The sequence below is a fragment of the Cordyceps fumosorosea genome (assembly GCF_001636725.1).
Source record: "Cordyceps fumosorosea ARSEF 2679 chromosome Unknown scaffold_25, whole genome shotgun sequence".
NCBI classification, from domain to species: Eukaryota; Fungi; Ascomycota; class Sordariomycetes; order Hypocreales; family Cordycipitaceae; genus Cordyceps; species Cordyceps fumosorosea.
The window spans coordinates 321,782-344,130 of NW_017387325.1; the positions used below are offsets into that span (position 1 = coordinate 321,782).

The 22,349-nt window shown below is 48.4% G+C and overlaps 5 protein-coding genes across 5 annotated transcripts; 4 read left to right on the forward strand and 1 right to left on the reverse strand.

The window, feature by feature from the left end:
• Positions 1–1,357: 1,357 nt before the first annotated feature.
• Positions 1,358–2,621, reverse strand: ISF_07972 (Carbohydrate-binding WSC; the record flags this gene model as incomplete). The annotated part of the gene is made up of 3 exons (XM_018851575.1): positions 1,358–1,957; positions 2,015–2,448; positions 2,516–2,621. 3 exons carry the CDS (start codon positions 2,619–2,621, stop codon positions 1,358–1,360), a joined length of 1,140 nt encoding a protein of 379 aa, XP_018701314.1.
• Positions 2,622–6,366: 3,745 nt separating this feature from the next.
• ISF_07973 (DUF250 domain membrane protein) lies at positions 6,367–7,524 on the forward strand (the record flags this gene model as incomplete). The annotated part of the gene is made up of 4 exons (XM_018851576.1): positions 6,367–6,491; positions 6,572–6,621; positions 6,676–7,307; positions 7,363–7,524. The coding sequence occupies 4 exons, from the start codon at positions 6,367–6,369 to the stop codon at positions 7,522–7,524; spliced, it is 969 nt and encodes a 322-aa protein (XP_018701315.1).
• A 2,226-nt stretch (positions 7,525–9,750) lies between these two features.
• On the forward strand, positions 9,751–10,992 carry ISF_07974 (Aminoglycoside phosphotransferase; the record flags this gene model as incomplete). The annotated part of the gene is made up of 1 exon (XM_018851577.1): positions 9,751–10,992. One exon carries the CDS (start codon positions 9,751–9,753, stop codon positions 10,990–10,992), a length of 1,242 nt encoding a protein of 413 aa, XP_018701316.1.
• Positions 10,993–15,878: 4,886 nt separating this feature from the next.
• Positions 15,879–17,799, forward strand: ISF_07975 (Amine oxidase; the record flags this gene model as incomplete). The annotated part of the gene is made up of 7 exons (XM_018851578.1): positions 15,879–15,892; positions 15,984–16,005; positions 16,141–16,221; positions 16,285–16,641; positions 16,700–16,949; positions 17,021–17,187; positions 17,242–17,799. The coding sequence occupies 7 exons, from the start codon at positions 15,879–15,881 to the stop codon at positions 17,797–17,799; spliced, it is 1,449 nt and encodes a 482-aa protein (XP_018701317.1).
• Positions 17,800–19,894: 2,095 nt separating this feature from the next.
• On the forward strand, positions 19,895–21,909 carry ISF_07976 (Lipopolysaccharide-modifying protein; the record flags this gene model as incomplete). The annotated part of the gene is made up of 2 exons (XM_018851579.1): positions 19,895–21,669; positions 21,900–21,909. The coding sequence occupies 2 exons, from the start codon at positions 19,895–19,897 to the stop codon at positions 21,907–21,909; spliced, it is 1,785 nt and encodes a 594-aa protein (XP_018701318.1).
• Between the last annotated feature and the right edge of the window lie 440 nt (positions 21,910–22,349).

Below are 22,349 nucleotides of genomic sequence, written 5' to 3' on the forward strand. Positions count from 1 at the left end.
TTTTTCTTTCATTGTTCCGTGCGACGACTACGATACCATGAGAACCACAGCATACTTGTTCTTGTTTCACACCACCCACCTTGAGCGGTGGCTAATACGGTTGAACGCTTGTACATAGTACATGACGAAGACGCAGATAATTTACCAATATTTCAACATTAGAATCGTATTTCTACCAGTTTGCTCATCGCCCCGATTCTCGAGTCTTGTTGATTACACGGATGAGATGGCGGCTATTGCCTCGGCAATAGGGACTATGCTGTAAGCCAGGCCCGGTGAAAGTGGGCTCACGGACTTTGCGAGTCAGTATTGACCGACGGACAGTTGACGAGATCAGATGAAACGCCAAAACCAAGATAAGAACAAGAAACAAAACACGTTTCTCTGTCCTCTTCTTTTTATTTTTTTTTTTTAATTTTTTTTTTGGCATGTGATCGATGCTGCAAATTCCGTCTGCTGGGCCACCTAACCCAGCGGTCACGAATACGTAGCCACAACGCCAAGTCACCGGCCCCCAACGTACACAGATACATACATTTACTCATGAAGAAAAAAAAAAAAAAGCATCTCCTCTCCCAGCAGATCACTATGGCTAGGTTTTTTTTTTGTGCCATCATCAAAACGGCCCACAACGGCGCGCATTTCGCGATCGGTCGCCGCTTGGTAACCTTTCGCCCGGCCCGTCCTCCTTGCTGCGTGATGGTGGTACCCGAGGCCGCCAACTTTGAGTGCACGCTGTAGGCAGAGGCGATGATGACGAACGGGCGCTCCGGGTAGTCCGTGCCGACGGCGTGCCTTCGGACCGTAACGCCATCGCCTCACCGGTTTTGTTACTCTTGGATGTGGTGTTGCCGCCCTTTCACCGGCGGTGAGTTGGCCCGACACCGGTTCTCCGATCGCGTCGGTGGCCTCAGCAGACAGAACTCGGCCGGTGTTGTCAACAGAGCCCGGGTTGATTGAACGAAGGCGGCAGAGCCGCTTCTAGAGTATCGCATCTTCAGTCCTGCCAATAACTTAGACTCGTACTTGCTGTCCGGTTGCGAGTTACCGAACCCAAAGCGTAGACCGGTCGACGCCTTACCTTGCGGCTGTCAACAATGTGCCGATAGCATACGGCACGACAACATTTTGCCTGTTTCATTTCTATCCCGTTCTTTGAATGCTGACGACTCTTTCTATTGTCATCATGATTATTATTTTTTTGAAAAAAAAAAAAATAAGAAAATAAGAAAATTCCTTCGTGTTACTTGTCTTGTGCGCCTCCTTCATCCTCTCATTGTCTCTACAGCTCACTCATCCCAACTCACGACCAGTGGCAACATGACTTCTTAGTGAATGGATGAATGCATTTCTTCTGCTACATCTTCTCCGGCATGTCCGGGTTCACCACCCGCAGCACCTGATTCATCTCCGCCGACATGTCCTCCAGACTCCCTGTGCTGTTCCTGCACAGGTGCTTGTTTTGCCCAAACGCCCCCATCCGCGAGTCCTCCGACGCGCTCGTGTTGTCCCTCCGGATCGTCGTCGCCGACGTCGCCCCAAAATAACCCTCATCACCTCCCGCGCCCCCCTCCGCCGCCGCTCGCCGGTCCTCGGCCCCGCCGTACTTGTAGCGCCGCCAGAGTATGAACGCGATCAGCCCCGCGAAGACGCCGGCCGCCGACCCGCCGACCGCAATGCCCGCGACGGTGGCCTGCTTCAGCCCAGTGTTGCCGCCGCCGACGCTGCTGCTGGCGAGGACGTTGGTGCTGCTGGCGCTGGCGCTGGCGCTGCCGCCGCTCTCGGCTGTTGCAGAGGAGGGCGTCTTGATGACGCTGCTGGGTGCGTCGGCTTCGGTCGACACCACCGCCAACGTGCCGGTGACGGTGACGGTGCGCAGAGTCGCGGGCTTGTCCTCCACCACGGACGGCGACACCTGCACCGTCTTGATGATTGTCTTGGAGCCTTGGTCGTTCGTCTATCGCACCGTGTTTTAGTCGAGATCCAGTGTCAACAAGAACGCTGCGTGGCATACCTGGGTGATGGTGATGATCTGGGGCGCAGGCGGAGGCTGCTGCGACGCCGGCGCCGAATCATGCGGCGCAGGACTCGGCGACGGTGAATCTTGCTGCTGCTGCTGCTGCTGCTGCTGCTGCGGCTGTGATGACGGCGCCGAGGACGGAGAGGACGGCGGCGGCGGAGAGGACGGCGGCGGTGGAGACGGGGATGGAGACGCCGCGGCGGCGGCCTCAATCTTGCTCTTGTCCAGCAGCACGTAAGCGTACTCGCTGTCACCACCGCACTTCTCGGGCGGATAGCCTGGGCACGGCTTGTTGCAGTTGCCGCCGTCCGTCGTGGAGCTCGGCGTCTTGTTGCTGCACCAGCACTTGTCGTACTGCACCACCGCGTACGCCGTCTGGCCCTTGCAGATGTTTACGCAAGCCGATTTCGACTGGTAAACGTTGGAGTCTGTGTAATTTTTTCGTGTCAACTCAGTTCCTATTTTCTTGTCCCATTTTGGGAAATGTATACGCACTCGGTCCTGAAGATGCCGTGTTGCTCGTCGAGCACAGCGTCGACTGCGCTGCGACCTTGAGCGCCACAAGAGACAGCAGCCACATCCAGTACATGGCCCGACCCATGATGGCTTTTCAATGGCAGCCCGCGTCTAATCCGCAGCTCGTCGCTTTTTTCTCTCGTTCCCGTTTACACGACAAGAGAAAGGAGAGAGGGCAGAGAAAGCAGAAACCCGGGATTCACTCATCAGCCGCATTCTTGAGGCGGAGCGGCTTGAGATAAAGGACAAATCCCTCTCGCACACCACTCACAAGTTCCCTCCCCTTGGCCATTCGATTCCCAAGACAGCTGAAATCGGTGGGCAGCGCCCCCAGAGTGGGCGGGACCAGGGCCTTGATTTTTTAAGGTTTGATCGAACGTTTGCCCATGGACGGATGGAGGAAGGCGCTGGGAAGCGAAGTGTGATGGGATGGGAAATGGGCAACGAGAAAGACGATCCACCGAGCGCAGTCATTCGATCGGCAATGAATGGGCTGTGGTGTGGTGGTGGTGGACAGACAGCAGCAACTTCATTTCCTCTGCTCTCTCGGTTGGTGTCTTGTCTCAGATCGGCATCCCACGCTAGGCACATGCCCGCTCGCGGCTTGTCGTATCCGGCCGATGGTGTAATCGCAAGCCTTGTTGATTCTGCGATGCGAGATTTTCGAGCCGTTGATGAATTAATGCGTCAGTCGCGGTTCTTGCCCTCTTCTACTGGCTGGCTAGTCTTTTGGCCTTGTCGCTTGTGTGTGACGAACAATGGAGACTGTTGGTTGACAGAGTTGGCACTTGCAAGAACAAAACCAAGCCACAGGGCCAGGCCGTTATTAGACCAGGTCAACCTTCGAGGTAACTAAGCTGCTCAGCGCAATTTCGTTTCCGGGGTCCGGCCAGTAAAGAGGGGAAAGCCATCGACCTTTCCTTTTCCCCGTCCAACACTGGACTTCCCCGTCCAACACTGGGCAACTTTCGCATTTCGAGCTAGTTCCCTTCCCTCTATGCCATGATCGGAATGTACAAAACCAGCCTAATTTTTTTTCTTTTTTTTTTTGGCTGTTGGCCATTGAGCCATCGTCGCGCCACACACGCAGTAAAGCACAGACAGGCCCTGTTCCTCGCATTTTTTTTTTCCAAATACGAGGCAGGCACGACAAATTCAAAATGCACAACAATACAATTGCCGAGATTGGGCTGAGTTCGCAAGTGGAATCTCGCGAGTGCAGCCACCTCTCTAGTACCACCACTGGTTGCTCGAGGTCAACGACTTACACGCCGCCAGCGTCCTCTGCTTGCCAACACATTAGCACCAAGTGACATGTGGAAGAGCCTCACAGTTTTCTCCAATCAGCCATGCAGATATCGGACGCTATCCGGAGCATTTTCACGCCGGCGTAGCTAGTGACGTGATATTCCGCGTTGCCTTGCTCCTGGTCGCCGGATCCGGCCAGACGGCCAACTGCTAGTCGCTAGCTCATGCGCGGAGAGAATGTCAAAGTCCCGTCCCGAAGGAAAACTTGCCAACAAGGCCTGCAGCGACTTTGTCTTTTGAAAACGGTGTAGGGGGCGGATGTCAGTGGACGGACGCACAATCCCGCTGCCCTATCGGCCGATGCGCGGGTTGCGTGGGTAACCAGGTAGCTTGACAGGGGAACACCGTAATGGCATTGAGCGGTAACTAGATCAGACCATGATTCAAATTGCCATTTCATTGTCCGTCTTGGCCCAGTCGTGCTCCGAGCCCCCGAATCTTTTCAACTACCGCATCATGTTGCCGCGGCATGCCGCGGCATGTCGTATTTGGGAGGAGAGGCACGTGGCGAGAAACCGCGAACATCGTTTTCATCACCTCGCAGCACTACCCGCTGACGCACCAGAAGTCATGCCTTGATCCGATTGGGGTCCGTACCGATTGCCTTGTGTTTAGCGTTCCCTCATTCGGCGTATGCGGCATCAAAGTTCAACCTCGCAGAGTCGCGGGACAGCCATCCCATCACTGACAGCGCTAGCCGTCGATAGCCCGTGTTGTCCTTGCTTTGCCGTGCCGTCGTGATCCTTGCAGAGATGGGGATTATCCGGAAACATGCAGATTGACAAGGGCTCGTCATCACTCCGGAAATCTCGTCGAGGTCGAGACAAGGGGAAACAGGTTACGCAGAGCTAGGAGGATATTCACCTGCTGGTTCTCGTTTTATCAGCCCATGAGGCCGAACGCATCAGTCTCCGTTGATACGCAGGTCCCAGTAACGGCTACCGCAGGCCAGAACTGCAGTGTTGCGTCAGTCCCTGGTCAAGCTCGTGGCAGTTGACCAAAATTGACCGATGATGCCAAAAGAAAAAGAAGAAGAAAAAAAAGTAAAAAGGACAAAAATAAAAACATACAACATCCAGTGTTCGCTAGTCGTTACCGACCTAACTACGGATACTAATCTGCCAATTAACAGTTCCAGCCAGAAACCCGGCTAGCACCAGAAGCGCAATTCGCCCACAATGGTCTGAGCACTGTTAGCGATCCAGTCCCAACCGTCGAGGGTTTTCGGATAGTTGTTCTGATGAAAGACCTGTCAGTTTGATGCCATTCTGTGTTGAGTTGAGAAACAAAATTCACTTACGTCGTTGCACCACCATATGACAGAATTGGAGAGGCCGTTACGCGGAGCAGCGTTCAAAGTCCGGAGATCTTCAATGCAATCTTTTGAGGCAAGACCAAAATTGCCGCAAATAACATGTGAGCGAGACCCGAGAGCAGAAAAAGTCTTCTTTCAGAGTTCTGTGCGAAAGATGTTGAAAGTGTTGTTAAGAAGAACTCGTAGATAGACGCGAAGGAACGAGGCGATGGTCAACAAAGGGACTTTGGATTGTCAATAATGAGCGAGACCTTCCTTTCTATATATAAAGTTTTGTGATTGTTCTTGTCAACTGTTCTCGGAATTCCACATCTCCGAATTACGCCTGCGTGCCAAAGGGAGGCTATTGCAGTACTGTTCAAAGCACCTGTCTCTATGCGCGGATTGTTTTTTTAAGCCTTTGCGGTATCTAAACCCACCTTCTCAACCACTCGGACGTCGTGACTTCTGCATAAGATCAGTCCGATGACCGAAGTCTACAAGTGAATCCTCTGTGTTGACACCGCGGTTCGGGCCGCTTGAAACCCGTGCTGCATATTCGCCGACTGGGGAGCGAGGGTCAGCCCAATGTCGGCTGCGCAAGTGTCCCGTTGACTGTGAGAAAAGAGCAAGACGGTCACGAGATGCACAGGAATAAGTAACTGGAAGTTACCGAGAAGCACTCGTCGGTGTGCTTGCTAAGGAAGCCTATCCTGGTATTTCGCCAAGCAATAGTATTTCCATTATTCTGCGATTCGCTATAGCTGCTGACCAGGTAGCACCTGCAGCTTCTGCGGGTTGTCCGCAACTTGCTTGCGAGTAATCCGATTGGTTGGCCTTACACGGCGTTACACTATAACGTATCGGCCACCCATTAATGGCCATTATTACGGCGCAAACACGACACTACAGCCTGATCTGTGTGGCACTCTCTCTCTGTGGAGGACAGGTCAGTGGGCAAGGTGCATGAAATTGTGTCATTTTTGGTTGCATTTAGCCCTTTAACCCAGATTTCCTATGGCTGATTACTGCACGTTGAGCTGGCTAATTTTACTGCCTGCTACAGCCTCGCCGCGCAAAACTTTTTTTTGTTCTTCCTTTTCTTTCCTCTCTCTGTTGGCCGCTCTCTTGTGCTTCTTTGGAAGTCATCTATCTTTGTTTTCCTTGAAAATAAAAACAACAATAATTGGACGCTATTCAACTGGCTTCTGTCACCGGAGAAGGCGCCATGTCTACAGAAGAACGCGAATCCGGCCACGACGAGGAGGCTTCTCTGCCCCTCGTCAACAGCGGTGGTGCCCCAAGGTCCAAGCCTGCTCCCAGCATAGCTATTCCACAGGCAATTTATGTGATGTGAGTGCCAACATAATGCGCGGTTACGCCAAGCGTCCTGTGGCTGACCCTGCTGTGGCTAGTGCCTGGATTTCGTTTAGCTCGTTGGTCATTCTCTTTAATAAATGGATTCTAGACACTCTGAACTTTCGTAAGTCGAACGGCTTCCTATTCTATGAGCTTCGGGCTAACAAGGGTTAACTAGGGTATCCTGTTATACTTACGACGTACCACCTCGTCTTCGCCACGGTCATCACCCAGCTGCTGGCGCGATGGACAACCCTTCTTGACGGCCGGCGCAGCGGCAAAATGACCCGCGAAGTGTACATTCGTGCCGTCGTACCTATTGGCATCTTCTTCAGTCTGAGTCTCATCTGTGGCAACCTGGCCTATCTCTACCTCTCGGTCGCTTTCATCCAGATGCTAAAGGCAATGACACCCATGGCGGTACTGCTGGCCGGCTGGGCGCTCGGTGTGTCGCAGCCGGATCCGAAAAAGTTTCTCAATGTCTCCATCATTGTCGGAGGCGTCATCATTGCATCTTTCGGTGAGATCAACTTTGTCCTCGCTGGTTTCCTCATCCAGGTTGCTGGGCTTATTTTCGAGGCGCTGCGCCTGACAATGGTGCAGCGCCTTCTGAGCTCCGCCGAGTTCAAGATGAATCCGCTCGTGTCGCTGTACTACTTTGCGCCCGTGTGCGCAGCTATGAATGCCGTGATTGCGTTATTTTGGGAGGTTCCCAAGGTTGCCATGGCTGAGGTCGTGCACGTCGGCCTGTTCACCTTTTTCCTCAACGGCCTCTGTGCTTTTATGCTCAATGTGTCGCTGGTGCTCCTAGTACGTCTTCCATCAAGTACAGTTTGTGATTGTGGGCCGTTGCTAACATTACTAGATTGGCAAAACATCTACCGTGGTGCTAACTTTATGCGGCGTGCTTAAGGATATTATTCTAGTCGTCTCCTCCATGGCTATTTGGGGCACACCGGTGACGGGGCTACAGGCTTTTGGCTACTTCATTGCACTGTGCGGCATGGTCTATTATAAGCTCTTATAATACTAGTGTCTAGATACAATGCAAAAAAGACTATAACTAATGTACAATTTAGTGGGAGGTATAAGAATAAAAAAGATAAAGCGTAGTAGGTTCATTAATATTCTGAGACTAGTGTTAATATAAGTAGATTCTACTCTATAATATTTAATTATAATATAAAGTAATAAGTATTTATACTAAAAGGCTAAGTACACTAGTTTTAACCACTAAATTAGGTAATAAATGTCGCTGCCTTTAGTAGGAAAAACCAGTGGGGCGGCTGCTATCTTTAGTGGGTGTGTGACTCACACCCCTCCCCTACCATTACGTGCACACCCCCGCCTACCTAGTCTTACTCTCTCGTATGTAAAAGAAGTCGCCTGGCTGTTGCCTCTCGCCTTTTGTAACGGTGGCTCTTCTCTAATCCACAGTAAATCTGTTTCTTAGGAAGTGAGTCAGGTTGAATGCACCACAGGTGCAGATGAGCAGTATCGTAGCTTGAGTCACGTTTAGGAGATTACTCCCAATAGTAGAACTATTGCTTAGATTGATCAGTAGAGATCTAGTCTGGCTATCTACTGGGAATCCCCTTCCCTATATACCCTTCCTATCCTCTACTGTGCTACCTGGATCACTGGCTCACGCTGAGGTCGTGATCCTTTCTTGGCTCACTCAACCGTCTTCCTTTCTCCTTCGTTTTCCTCTTTATCTATAGTAATCTATAAAAATATTATAGATACCCTTTAGAAGACTATAAAGTAGTATTATTAAGACACTATATTATATAAAGAAGTATAAAAGAATATACTTATAACTAAAGACTATTATACCCTATAATAGTAATTAAATAGTACTTAGTTTATTTAACTACTTAATAAAACTATAATTAAATTAAATATTTATTATATTAAAAAAAGGTTAATAAAGTGTATTATTTAATATAATATAATCTTTTATAATTATATTAGTACTAATAAAGTTAGATTTTATAATATAAATAAATATAGGTATTAGTAAATAGTATTATAGTTATACTATTATAATAAGGAATTTATTATAATATTCTTTTATTAGATTTATAAAATATATTTTTAAAAAAGATATAAGAGGTTAAAAAAGAAGACTATAAACTAGTATTAGTATAACTTTAAAATACTTTATTATTACTATAATAAAGATAAGATTATTAACTTAAACTATTATAAAGAGATTAGAAAGGTGCCTAACTTAGAACCTAGCTATCTACTCTACTATAGACTAATATTACTAGTATATTAGTACTAAACTTAAGGTTAAGTTTAATCTAGATAATTAACTTAGACTTAAGTCTATCTTAAGTATAAATAACCTTCTTCTAAGTCTTATATATTATTAGTTATATAACTAAAGTGTGTTCTCTACTAAGGACGACTATATTAATCTTCTAGTGATTATACTTTTTTAAGCATACACAGTATGCCGGCCGGCGGAACTTATCGACAGGACAAAATACAGAGGGGCTAGCGACCCCATACTGGATGATTCTAATGTAGAGGATGAAGGGAGCAGCGAGCGGGCGGCAGCGGATGATGTTATGGTGGCGCGTGGCAAGTCGCTACCCCGCAAATCATGTACTTTAAACCGCAGAATAAACTAGAAGTGGGAGCCGACCATCAAGCCAGGCTACAAGCCCGAGCCCGAGTCTGGATCCGATGTTGGCTCTAGTCTTAACGATAATCTCCACGATCCTGTGTTTAACAGTGATGGAGAAAACGGCGACGGAGAAAGCGACGATACGAGCGACACCGAGTACGGCCATAACCAGAGTGAAGATGTCAACATGCTTCCACCCGAACTGGACCCCGGTCAGCCGACTACTACGGATAAATAGGACGAAGACAAGGGGGTCATACGGCTGCATAAAGCACTTTATTACGAGGACATCGTGCTCTATATTACTAAGGACCTAAATAGTGGAGGACGAGACGTGCTCACTATAGAGGTGCTTTTTCATCCCTATAAAGGCGTAGATAATAAGCTAAAACCGTATATACTATAGTGTATACTTTATCACTCATTAGGTTACTAACTAACTAGGTAGTACTATTTTTTTCTTTCGTGAGAACCCTCTTCTTATTCTCTACCCCATCTACGGCTGCCCTATAATACAACTTGCCTCAACTACTTAAGACACCCACGAAATTCTTCTTCCATCCTGCTTCGGCGGAGAAACAACCCCAATACCAATACGTAAAGAACCAACTCATTATGCCAGCTACGCCCCCGAGCTCAAACTGGGTTACGCCAGACAGCCTGGACACAGGCGGCAACAGGAGTCACGAGCAAATCCATGCGGTTCTAGAAGCAGCCAACTTCAAATACCTTCAAGAGGTGGCGCTTCTCTCCCGCAAGGCTCGAGATGAAAACGCACCGAAAGGCATCACCTGCACCATTAATCCGAAGTCTTTTACGTGCGGCATGAACAACCTGGTGTTGAAGGTTGCCTTCTCCGACAACGTCTATTGGATTGCCAGGGTTCAACACAGCCCGGTGGATTCGTCTCATGCCCGCGAACACACCTTGGACATGCTGAGTGAAATCGCAACGATGAAAACACTCCACAGCCGTACATCTATACCAGTTCCAATGGTTTTCGACTTCGATACTTCGCCATCTAATGAGTTTGGCTTTCCATACATCCTCATGGAGTGTTTGAACGGCCAGATTCTTGACTCCACTATTGCCCGCCAGGTACCTGCTGAGTATCTACAACACGTTGCACGGCAGTTAGCAGAAGTCCTGTTCCAGCTTGAAAATTTGACCTTTGATCACCTTGGGCGACTCTGGTGTGGAGAAAACTGCGATGAGCCCCCCCGGATCATTCCTTGCGAGCAAGGCAATGAGGCTACGACCACGCCACGCACCCAAACATCGCTGGAGTGGTTCTTTGAGCTCAGACAGGATGAAAATCGGCGTGCTCTTGAGACACATGCCGACGACCCAGAATGGAGGACCGCCTGCTGGATTTTGAAGACAGCAATTTCTCACTTCATTATTGAGGACAGGCTTCATGGGCCTTTCCCCCTGTGCCACTTCGATCTTCATTATGGGAATCTTCTTTTCGACGACGAGTACAATTTGACAGGTGTCATTGACTGGAGTCAGAGCGCGACCGCCCCATTAGAGCGTCTAGCTGTCTCGCCAGAGTTCATTACATTTCCCGCCTTGCCGGACGAAAAGAATCAAATCATTCTTGACTTCAGGGAGGCTACTCGCCACTGTTTGCAAGAGCTTGTGAATAGGGCGCAACGATCATCACCGGCTGTTGAGCGAAAAACGACACTCTCTATGATTCTCGGCTCCAAACAAGCCGACATTACTCATCGTTGCACCTATAGCCGCCCACATCGCGCATTATGGGATGGGCGATTGGTATCTAGCCTGATCTACGGGGCTAATATTTCGTGGGAGCAACTCGTTGCCGTGTACGGAGAAGTCCAACTTCATTAGATAGGGCCAAAATACTAGAGCCAATACTGAACTCTCTGTGCTGTCTGTATCTATTTCATCATATCCAGTCAACCTCCGAGACTCTATAGCAAGAACTCTTCGGTCGAAGAATCAGAATGGAAGAGATCTTCGGCTGTGGCTCTCTCTTCCACCTCTTCGCCATCTGCATCCCATGGCGCGGCGGACGCAAGGACCATTCGGCGTCCCGTTAGGGCATCAAACGAATGCATGTCCAGGCCCGGAAATGTATGTGACACAATCCTGACAATACGTGGATTATTCATCATCTGCACAAGTCCCCTCGCGTGGAATTCCATATCTGCCTTCAAATGATGAAAACTGTCGCCAGGAATACACCCACAGCGGCTTGGGTACCGATAGGAAGTATCTGAGCCGGAGATGTCGGAGAGACTTAAGTTGATGACGACGTCTTCGAGGCTCAAAAGGGGACCTTTTCCTGAGGCGTTGAGGATGCGAGGACAAATGCTACACATCCGGCAGCGTAATCGCCGAAGGGTCGAGAACATTATACTTATATTATCGCAAAGGTGTATTCTGGAGGTATTGCTTTGACTTATGAGATATGTACCGGCGGTATCAATTTCGAGGCAAGTTAGGTGGCTGATAGACACGAGGCTGGCCAGAGGCAATGCCATCAAATAATTCCGTCGCTGTAGGTCCAGCCGAGGGTCATGGCATTCCGGTCGCGCTTCAAGCCTGAGAGACTGTAATCTCGTACATTGTTGGAGTACGCCGGCAAGAGCAGTAAGGCAGCCATTCAACTGGCTGGTCCACATATTGACGATCTGGAAGTCGATACCGGACGTTTCCGTGCTAGATTGCGCCGAATGCCAGTCCTTAAAGCCATCAAGGCTGAGGCTGACTGTTATCAAATGATTCTGTATCGAACGAACAAAGTCCACCTTCTTCGATACGGGGACAAATTTCTGAAGCGACTCTGTAGAGAAGTCGAGATCTTGGAGGAGTACTGGCCAAGCAAGTTGGTACCACCACTTGGAGACGAGGAGGCGTCGAGCATCCTGGCGGAAGAACGCTGAGCCTAATAAGCGGAGGATGTGAAGCAAGATCTCTTGGGGGAGTAGCTGCGGCGAAATGATTGTCGAGGATGCAGATTGAGGGTTGATGTATATCGCAACTTCGTGGCTTGATTATTTCCGAAGGCGTTTACGGCAGTCCCGAATATAAAGAGGGTTGAGCGACGCAAGCGAAACAATGTCCCATCACAAGCCTGATGGTCGGGCGACGCGCATGGTCTCCGCTAGGCTGACAAAACCCCTCAATTCTTATTACTTAGTTATCACTCCCCTCTCGGCTCTAAATTTTCAACACCGCCTGCTCCAATTCCCCTTATGTTATGGGCCGTTTCTACCTCGCAAAGGGCAGCATTACCTTATAAATGACATTTACTATAAGTAGGCTGTGTCTTTCGGAAAGTGAAAAAAAAAAAAAAACAATAAGATACCAATGATGTTGTTTGTAGCCACTAGACCAGATAATCAGGGATGCTTGGAAGTGTCCTTTTCGTCCAAATCTTTGTCGCACGTCTGGTTGCCTGCAGCACACGGGCGCTGTGCGATGTCACACCTGAAAGCCGCCTTGCAGTGAGCACAACCCAGGACAGACCTCCGCCCTGTGGTTACCGCCTAACTGCCAACGCATCTAGCCATTGGTTTAATAGGCCCGTTGGGATTTCCATCTATTAAATCGTAGACATATTTACGCATGATTACGTTGGAAGGTTTAAATCAGTCTCAACGTCGCCTTTGGAAGGTAATTAAGAAGCAAGTATGCGTGTCGCTAACACTGTGACTAAGGTGGCTACGTAGGGCGTACTGCTGGGCTCGACTTTCCACTCTAGTAGCCTCCATGGATAGCTTATCATGGGTAGGAAATGCCAGTAAGTATCAAAGCTACGGCAGGAATATGATGAGAGGCGTAGAATGATTAAGTTTGGCGAGATATTTCTTGACCTCCGGGTAGCGCTCAAAAATCCGCCATTCCAATACCCTGTAACAGGGTTTTACAGGCAGCACCGTATCAGGTTATTTGCACAGCCAGAGCTGGCGCATCCAAAGACCAACTTCTTGCTCAATTGTGAATTGCGCGGCTATCTCTCTGCTCTGGAAGACAGGGTCGCACATTAAGTTCTAAGAATATAAAGATCCATATTGCGTAACCCAGGCTCCTCAGCACTGTACACTTCCATTTTTTATTTTGATGCTAGTCTCGAGGAAGGCCAAAGAGGAAAGAGAAGACAGGGAATGCAGAGGAGAAGATTAAGCAAAAGCCGTGCAACTCCCTCTTCTCGCCCGCCACGCCTTTCGTAAGCCACGAGAGCGGCGTCATACCCAAGCAATCTCTGGCGTCCGGACTGGCACCACATGCGCCTCAGAATTGCGTTCATGGCCGACATACTGTCTACAATACGTGGCAAGAGAGAAATTCCAAACGAGGGGAACCTTCCTTTCACCAACCTCAAGTCAATAACCAACGGAACTACAGTTAACGCAGTGCCTGACTAGTATGATGGATCGCACGCAAAAGAGATCAGTAAGATAGTACGACAAGATTGAAACAAGATGATTACACCCACGAGCCACGCCCGCACTAGGATTATAGAGTGAGCTAGGTGATCTAGGTAATATAGTAGAGGATAGAATAGATATATAAAGAAGGGGATTTCTAGTAGATAGCTAGGCTAGATCTCTACTAATTAATCTAAGTAATAGCTCTACTATTAGGAGAATATTTCCTAATATAACTTATATTATAATAACTGCTTATATACACTCTATACACTTAAACTAACTCTCTACTTAAGAAGTAGACTAACTATGGATTAGGATTAAGCCACTATTAAAATAAATAAGAGGCTAGTAATAGTAAAATAATCCGTTCCTTTACTATCTATAAGAGAATAAATATCTAGTCTAATGGCTTTAAGCTTACTAATAATAGTAATAATATAAGCTACACTAGCTAAAACACTAATAGTACTAATAATCTCCCTAATAAAGAGGATAAAGAATAGAATTACTATAAAGAATAAAAGGATAAAATACTTCCTCTCTTTATTATTAATTTTTTACTTAATATTATTAGCCTACTATATATTAGTAACTAACTACTATACTATAATAATAGGTATAGAGAGTACGTCCACTAGGTTACTAATGAAGCCTATATACTTGTTTTATTAGACTAGGCTTAAAACGTTAATAATTATTAGGATAATAGAGTTAAATTTTTTACGCCCCTTATTAATTACCTCCTTTAGATTTAAAACGTCTTCCTTCTTATAGTTTATTAGATTAGTCAAATTAAAGTCTGTATACATTAGGTCGTACGTGGCCTAGTAAGTTGATGGTCCGTTGGCGTCGCGCCATCGACGGATGTATACCTAGTAATGCGGCTACCTCACGTAATATAATCTCTTATCCGTGAAAATTGCTTTGTGTGATAGTACCTAGATGTTTTTTCGTATCTAATGTGGATTCGGAGCACACCAGACTGCCCAGCATCGCTGGTGGGCAGAACGGGGAAAGAACGTATTCCATTCAACATCAAGTGTTCTCTGGTCCGTTTCACTACTTTTCACCAGTGCCTGCCTGGCATACTAGCAGTGTCATTATGAGCTATTGTGAGCATCCGTCGCAATCGGTCGATTTGGAGGAAGTGTCGCGACTCGGGAAGCCTTTACGTCAAGTCAGGTAAAACTCATGCGAGCGTATAGGAAAGCGGCTGAACACGCTTGAGAAGCCTCGAGCCCGTCCGCCTATGGTACAATTCTTTGCTCTGGCAGAGTTCAACTGGCGATGGTCTGTGCCACTGCCGCGACTGTTGCTCAAAAGAAGCTATTCGATAGAGGCTGGGACTATTTCATGGAACAGCAATCATGTGGTATATTCGTGAATGACCAGAACTTGTGTTTTATTTCTCGTCAACCGCCTAGTCGCGAGCCGTCGGGGCCAGACTGACGAAACCCCCTTGCGCTGGCCAAGTTAACGTGCGGCACGGTCGCCATGTCCGCGTCGGGCAATTCCGCCGCCAGCGTTGGCCATATCTCCTCAATGGTCACGGACACAAATATTCACGCACCCGTCGCATGAGAAGCACAGTAAAACCAATGGGTCCGCTTCTCGATTTAATCTCCTCGTCGCCAGGTTCCCACATCCATGTTGACCAAAAAACTACGTCTCGACAACCAACACCCCTGTCCTGGTCTACACCCCGCCCCATGGGGTAATATTTCACACCCCCTTCTGACATGTCGTGCTCCTCTCAATGTACGGATACATTTGCATCTTTTGTAGTAGCCACGGCCAATTATGACAGGGTCAAGGGGCTTCCACCCGCTCCATTTCAGACGTCTTTCCGCCATTCCTTCTTCGTAATCGGCATGCAGCCTGAATGCATTCGAGCGCTGGATGACCTAGTCACTCCATCCCTTTGGATGCAATAAGGCTCCAGGACGGTCACTGACAAGGATACGAACCAACCGCCGTAGGGCTATGTCTTGTAGGTACTTACTTTTTCGTGGCATCTCCTAGTAGAGTGCTGAACTGTTTCTGCCCATAAATAGACGAAGTACATTAAGACTCAGGTAACAATCCCTGTTTGACTGTAGCCAGAATGTACGTCCTTGGCAGTGGATAGAAATACCTCCTGGAGCCTGACGGCATCCAAAGGGATGGAGGGTCGCTCGGTAGACAATATGCCAAACAGTAAAAGAGCTCGCCCCCTTTTTCCTGCTGCTTCCCTCCGCCCTCATCTTTACCTCCATCATCGTCCAGTTTTTTTACCTGTAGCCCAAACTGCTTTGCCTTCATTAACATTTTGCTCGATCCGGATCACACCAATTTGCCATGTCCAATTCCATGTGAGTCACCCCAGTCTCACGCCGTGAGGTTTAATAACACAAATGACCTCAAGCACCGTCGAAACTTTGATCATTGGCGCTGGTCCGACAGGTATGACCGAAAACTTCCCGTGGTTGGCACCGCATCCATTGACGGCTAACTTGAAGACAGGTCTCGGAGCTGCTAAACGACTCCACCACCTTGCAAGTCAGCCTATTTTCGGTCGCGCGGCTTAACACACGCAACTGCTTACCGTTTCCAACGATAGAACTACGAATCATGGCTACTCCTTGACGCCAACCCTGTTCCTGGTGGACTCGCTTCCACGGATGTAACTCCTGAAGGCTTTGTGAGTCCCCTTTGAGGTGAAAAATCCAAAGAGCAGCAAGACATTCTCTGACACACACGACAGCTCTTCGACGTTGGTGGCCATGTAGTCTTCTCCCATTACAAGTACTTCGACGATGCTCTGAACGAGGCACTTCCTTCCCGCGATGATTGGCTTGAGCACCAACGCGTATGTTATGTACGCTTCAGAGGTCAATGGGTTCCATATCCGTTCCAGAACAACATTGCAGCCCTGGAAAAGGAGGAACAGGCGCTCTGCATGGAGGGCATTATCGATGCCGCGCTTGAGGCCCGAGTACGCTCCCCGACTGACAAGCCAGCGAACTTCGATGAGTGGAACCAGCGTAATGTTGGGCTACGATTGACAGAAATATTTATGAGACCATATAATTTCAAAGTTTGGGCCATTCCGACCACCGAGGTCAGTTGATGCTCCATTTTGGCAGTGCCGCCATGAGGCTAATCATTTCGCACAATAGATGAATGCTTCTTGGGTTGGTGAACGAGTTGCAAGTCCAGATATAAAGCTGCTCGCCCGAAATGTCATCATTGGAAAGGTGGCTCCGGGATGGGGCCCGAATGCAACTTTCCGCTTCCCTACAAATGGAGGCACGGGCGGTATCTGGACCGCCGTCGCGAAAACATTGCCCGCGAAGCGAACTCGATTTGGCGAGCACAGTTCAGTGATCCATATCGATGCCGACTCCAAGACCGTGCAACTCAAGGATGGTACGTTTGTAACGGCCAGAGCCCACGAGCCAAGAAGCATCGTATTAACAGCCTCGAAACAGGCACATTAGTCAGGTACAACAACCTCGTCAATACTATGGCGCTCGACACCCTTGCGTCCGTGATGCGAGATACCAAGCTGGCAGAAATGTGCAAGTCTCTTCGCTACTCGTCCACTAATGTCATCGGAGTTGGTATTCGTGGTGCCCGACCCGATCGCATCGGTGACAAGTGCTGGGTAAGTCACCTTGGCGCACCCTGTGCGCCACGCTCACTTACTTATCCGCCATAGCTGTACTTTGTCGCAGACGATTGCCCGTTTTATCGAGCGACGATCTTTTCCAACTACTCTCCAAACAATCAACCCGCTGCGTTTCGCAAACTTCCCACGCTACGCCTCGCCAACGGAGAGAAGGCTAAGACTAGTACACCACAGCAAGGGCCTTACTGGTCCATTATGCTAGAAGTCTCTGAGTCGGCGTGTAAGCCGGTTGACCAGAAGACTATCGTCAATGAATGCATTTCACAACTTATTGTCAACGACATGGTTCGCGCAGACGACGAGATTGTAAGCATTTACAGCCGTCGCTTCGACCACGGCTATCCAACGCCGTCCTTGAAGCGCGATGCTGCGCTGGAAGAGGCCTTGCCTTACCTGAAAAGCAAAGACATTCTATCACGTGGTAGGTTTGGAGCTTGGACTTACGAGGTCGGCAATCAAGATCACAGTTTTATGCAAGGTGTTGAGGCTATTGACAATATCTACAATGGCGGTGCAGAGCTTACTCTCAACTATCCTGACTTGGTTAACAGGCGTGCTAATACAGAGCGTCGTCTTCCTGGCTTTTAAGATTAAAATAAACGCTTTCTAATTAGTAGTTCATCTAAAATATCTATCTTTAAGGGTTATATAAAAAATTTTAATAACTTATAAATATATGTATTTAGAGGTACTTATCTAATCTATCTATAGTGAATATTATAAAGAGAAAGAATTAGAGTATTTAGAATAGATATATAAAAAAAAGATTTTTTAAAAAAAAAACGAAACTAGGTTTTTACTAATTAATTTAACTAATAGTTCTACTATTAAGAGTTATCGCTTAATATAATTTATATTATAATACTATTTATTATAGTCTATATATATTTGGTTCTCACCTTAGGCTAATCTACCTATTAGCTAGAGTTAGGCTGAAGACTGATTTGTTTATAATCATAAAGATATTCTATACTAGCTTTTAAGAAATATTAAAAAATTAGGGGGAAAAGTTCTACTGTTTAAGCTCTGCTAGCTACTCTAGAACAAATACTCTCCTAGGCCGTGGGCCTGTCATCTTTACATACACATGTAAATCCGGATCACGCTAGGTAATTAGAGGGACTTGTCGCGTGATTCTGCAGTCTTTCTCTGCAAAAAGGACTTCGAAGGATTGATTGAGAACCTACAGCAGTCTTTTTAAATCGTTCTCACGACCGTTCAGGCAGTCGATAACCATAGAAATTTCTTCTTCACGCGCAATCCGGAGACTGCGAAACACAATTAGTATTCTTCAGTAGGAATAAAGAGAGATCGAGGCACAGTCTACTCACTCTTCATCCGCCAACGACATGGGGATCAATAGCAAAACAATGTACCCAAAAGAGGCTATCAGCTTTGCCCACGGCTTTCCGCATTTTTCTGCAGGCTTTGATTTTATTGAGTCGAGATTTTTGACAGTCGATGGCTGTCGTGTTGGTTGGAGGCAGCATTAAATTCGCAAAACATTGCGCTACCATTGAACGTGCGCTCCCCTTAGGAACCAGCATGTTGCTTTGCAGGTTTTGATACCAACCTAAAAGGTTTGTCGAATTGCTTTATTAGGCATACTCATAGGAGTGGAGGAAATGCGCCATCACAATGCATTGCTGCGCTCCGGAACGACCCGGAGGCGCCGACGCGTGGCCGCCCCCAACATAAGTGGAGAGCGGAAGGCATCATGGATGCGCTGCAGATGTACTACTGAAAACAGAAATAAACTTGATTGCGCATAATCCGCACTGCTGCTTTTGCGCCGCCTTACACGCGAGAAATAAGCGTCGACTCCCTCCCTAGTGTGTTGAACATAGGGCTGCTAGCGAGATCCTCCGCACTCGTCCTAGTGCGGAAGCAACGTACATACATACATACATACATACATACATACATACCTTGTTGGGCCACTACTCTGGATCAAAGCAATCCTCAATGCTCCACTCGAGCAAATTTAAGCGCTCTAATTCGTGCGGACGTTCCGCATAAACAACATTCAACGGCCAGAGCTCTAGTTACAGTTAGTCACTGCTGCAGAGACTAGTGCAGCCACAACTGACATAATGGAATCTTCCGGTTAGCTCGTGCCGTCGCGGGGGCGCACCCGAGTTCCGTTGCCCTAACAGCGGTAACCATCTCCGTATGACGAACAGATCCTTGGCTGAATGATTCTGAATACGAAGAAACAAAAGTCTCCATCAGTATAATTTAGCGATATCTTGATCTCGGAGCACGATATCGTGTGCCGCAGACCCCCGACCGTGGCGCTCGCTCCTACAATATTTGCTTGGTTAACTCTCGGGGTGTCGTACACGTCGGGCTGCCAGCCCGTGAGAAGATGGCTACAGGGGGCTATGTCCTTAATTTTCCCCTGGAACGTGCGCCACCGCCGGTCCGATGCTACAGTATGTAGATTTGCTGGCTTTCTACTGTAGGTCTGGCCCGACAAGTGTTGTCGTCTCGTGACGGCCCGCTGACGCCACCCTTGCTCTGTTGCGGGCCAATCTTTGCGGAGAAACCGCGGGCCAGTGCCGCTCGATCCTCGTTTGAATGAGCAAAGAGAGGGTTTGGATCCCTTCCCTCTCTTCTCAATCATGATTTGGCAGCGTTGCTACCCCTACTTTGGCCATAATTCTACAACACCCGAGACGAAATGTTCTTCTCTGGTTCCTTGACGCAAATACTGCGCGAATTGTGGAGGATAATGTCGAGATCAATGTCTTACCGACGGCGGGTCGTTTTGGTTTTGCCGCTGGTCTTTTTCGGCCTTTGTCTTTTCATCTTACAACCTCTCCGCCATAAACCTTATCCGGGCATTACAAAGCTTGCCACCACAAAAAATCTCGATCCACACCCAATCGATCAACTTATTTCAAATGCTACCAGGCACTTCGAGCAGTTACTAAGCCGACGCTCGTTCACACTCGAGGATGCTGCGGCTCGCTATCGTGAACGACGCGGTCGACACCCACCGCCCGGGTTTGACGCGTGGTTTAGGCAGGCTACAAAAGACAATGCAATTATTGTGGAGGAGTTCTTCGATCGGATACACCACGACATCAACCCCTTCTGGGCTCTGGAACCTAGAAAATTACGCATACAAGCAAAGACCCAACCCCAGGTCATCAGTGTCCGAAATAAGAAAGTGACCATGGTCACGGACGACCCTACACGGCAACCGTGGATCCAGCATTGGACCAAATTAGTCAAGAAGATGGTGCCACATCTTCCCGATCTCGACATGGCCGTAAATGTGATGGATGAGTCGCGTGTTTTAACGCCATGGGACACCATCAACCATTATCTCAACATGGAAAAAGAGCAACGCTCGATTGTTGACCCCAAGGATACCATCGCCGAGTATAGCAGTCTGCATGAGCTTGATAGCGAGAAGCATGATGTGTACGATCCTGGCTGGATTGGAGGGGATGCGGGCGAGTACTGGAATCACTTTCGTGAGACCTGTTCGCCTGACAAGCCAAGTCGCCATATCAGCCGTCTAGAGTCTTTTGATGTACCTGTTGAGTTTCCAAGCCAACAAATGCCATACACATACCACGGATTTATCCAGAATTTCACTCAGGCACAAGATCCCTGTCTACAGCCCCATCTACGAGGACTTCATGGGACGTTTATCGAGAGCTTTAGCATATCAACAACCAAGACTCTCTTCCCCCTCTTTGGCGGTTCAAAGCTACCTGGCAATAATGAGCTTTTAATACCAGGCGGTATGTATTTGTCCAGCCGCAAGTTATACGATGGCGGCCGGCGTAGCGGTGGAAGCTGGGCCAAGAAGAAGAACGGGCTGATATGGCGCGGCACGGCCTCGGGTGGGCGCAACAAGCCTAGCAATTGGTGGCATTTCCACCGTCATCGATGGGTGCAGATGATGAATGGCACCGACGTGGCTCAACTTGAGCAAGGAATGTCCTCGTCCCACCAAACATTTAATCTCCTATCGACGGACAATTATTCGCTGCCAAACGCCATGCACGGCCGAATTGGTCGTTGGCTCACTTCCTTCTCTGATGTCGCTTTTGTGCATATGGAATGTTTTCCTACGCCAGCGAAGCCATTCGATATGACGTGCCCGTATACGGCCGACTCCATGGCTGTCGCCAAGCCGCTTCCCATGGGGGACCAGTTTGGCTACAAGTACCTGCCTGACGTCGACGGCAATTCCTACAGCGCCCGCTGGCGGGCATTTCTAAAGTCTACCAGCATGCCGCTCAAAGCCACTATTTACACGGAGTGGCATGATGACCGGATGATTCCTTGGGTCCATTTTGTCCCCTTTGACATGTCATACAAGGACATCTATGCCGTGATGCAGTACTTCCTTGACGGGCACGATGAAGAAGCTGAGGTAATAGCAAAGGAGAGCAGAAATTGGGCGAATGCTGTGTACCGAAACGAGGACATGAAACTGTACGTTTGGAGACTGCTGCTCGAGTATGCGCGCGTGGTAGATGACAATCGCCACCGGCTTGCCTTTGTAGGGGATCTGCAAGAGAGGCAGGAGCGGAAATAACGCAAGATTCACGTTGTACAGTTCTGCTTCCACTTCTGTTGCACTTGTAATAGAACCTCAATATAACCAGAATAGATATTATTGATTTGATAGATTTATTTATTTAATGTAATAATTACGGTTTTAGTTCTTCTTAATCATTAAAAAAAACATCTTAATCTCTTATTCCTTGAATACAGCTTTAGCTTTTTAAAATTGGACAGCGGCGGTGTGCCTTGCAAAGTCGTGGCTGGTTCGACTCTACACAATTGTGGCACACACTTGATGCCACCACCTCCGAGCTCGAGACGGGTCTGCAGACGCAGTTTCTGCAGTACTGCGACCCGAGCACGCCGATTGACACGCTGCTGCGGCTGTCGGCGCGGGCGGTACTCTGCGCGCTGCGGCTGCGGCGCATGCACGAGGCGCGGATGATGGGGGGCGGGGAGGGCAAGAAGTAGCGTGAAGCTTCGGATTCGCGCCGGCTTATAACCTCTTAGTCAGGGAAGTCGAAGTAGCGTGTTGATAACCTGTCGGATCATCGCGAGACCTCCGAATTTCACCAACTGGCTGCCCATGGATTGGGTCAAAGAGCAGA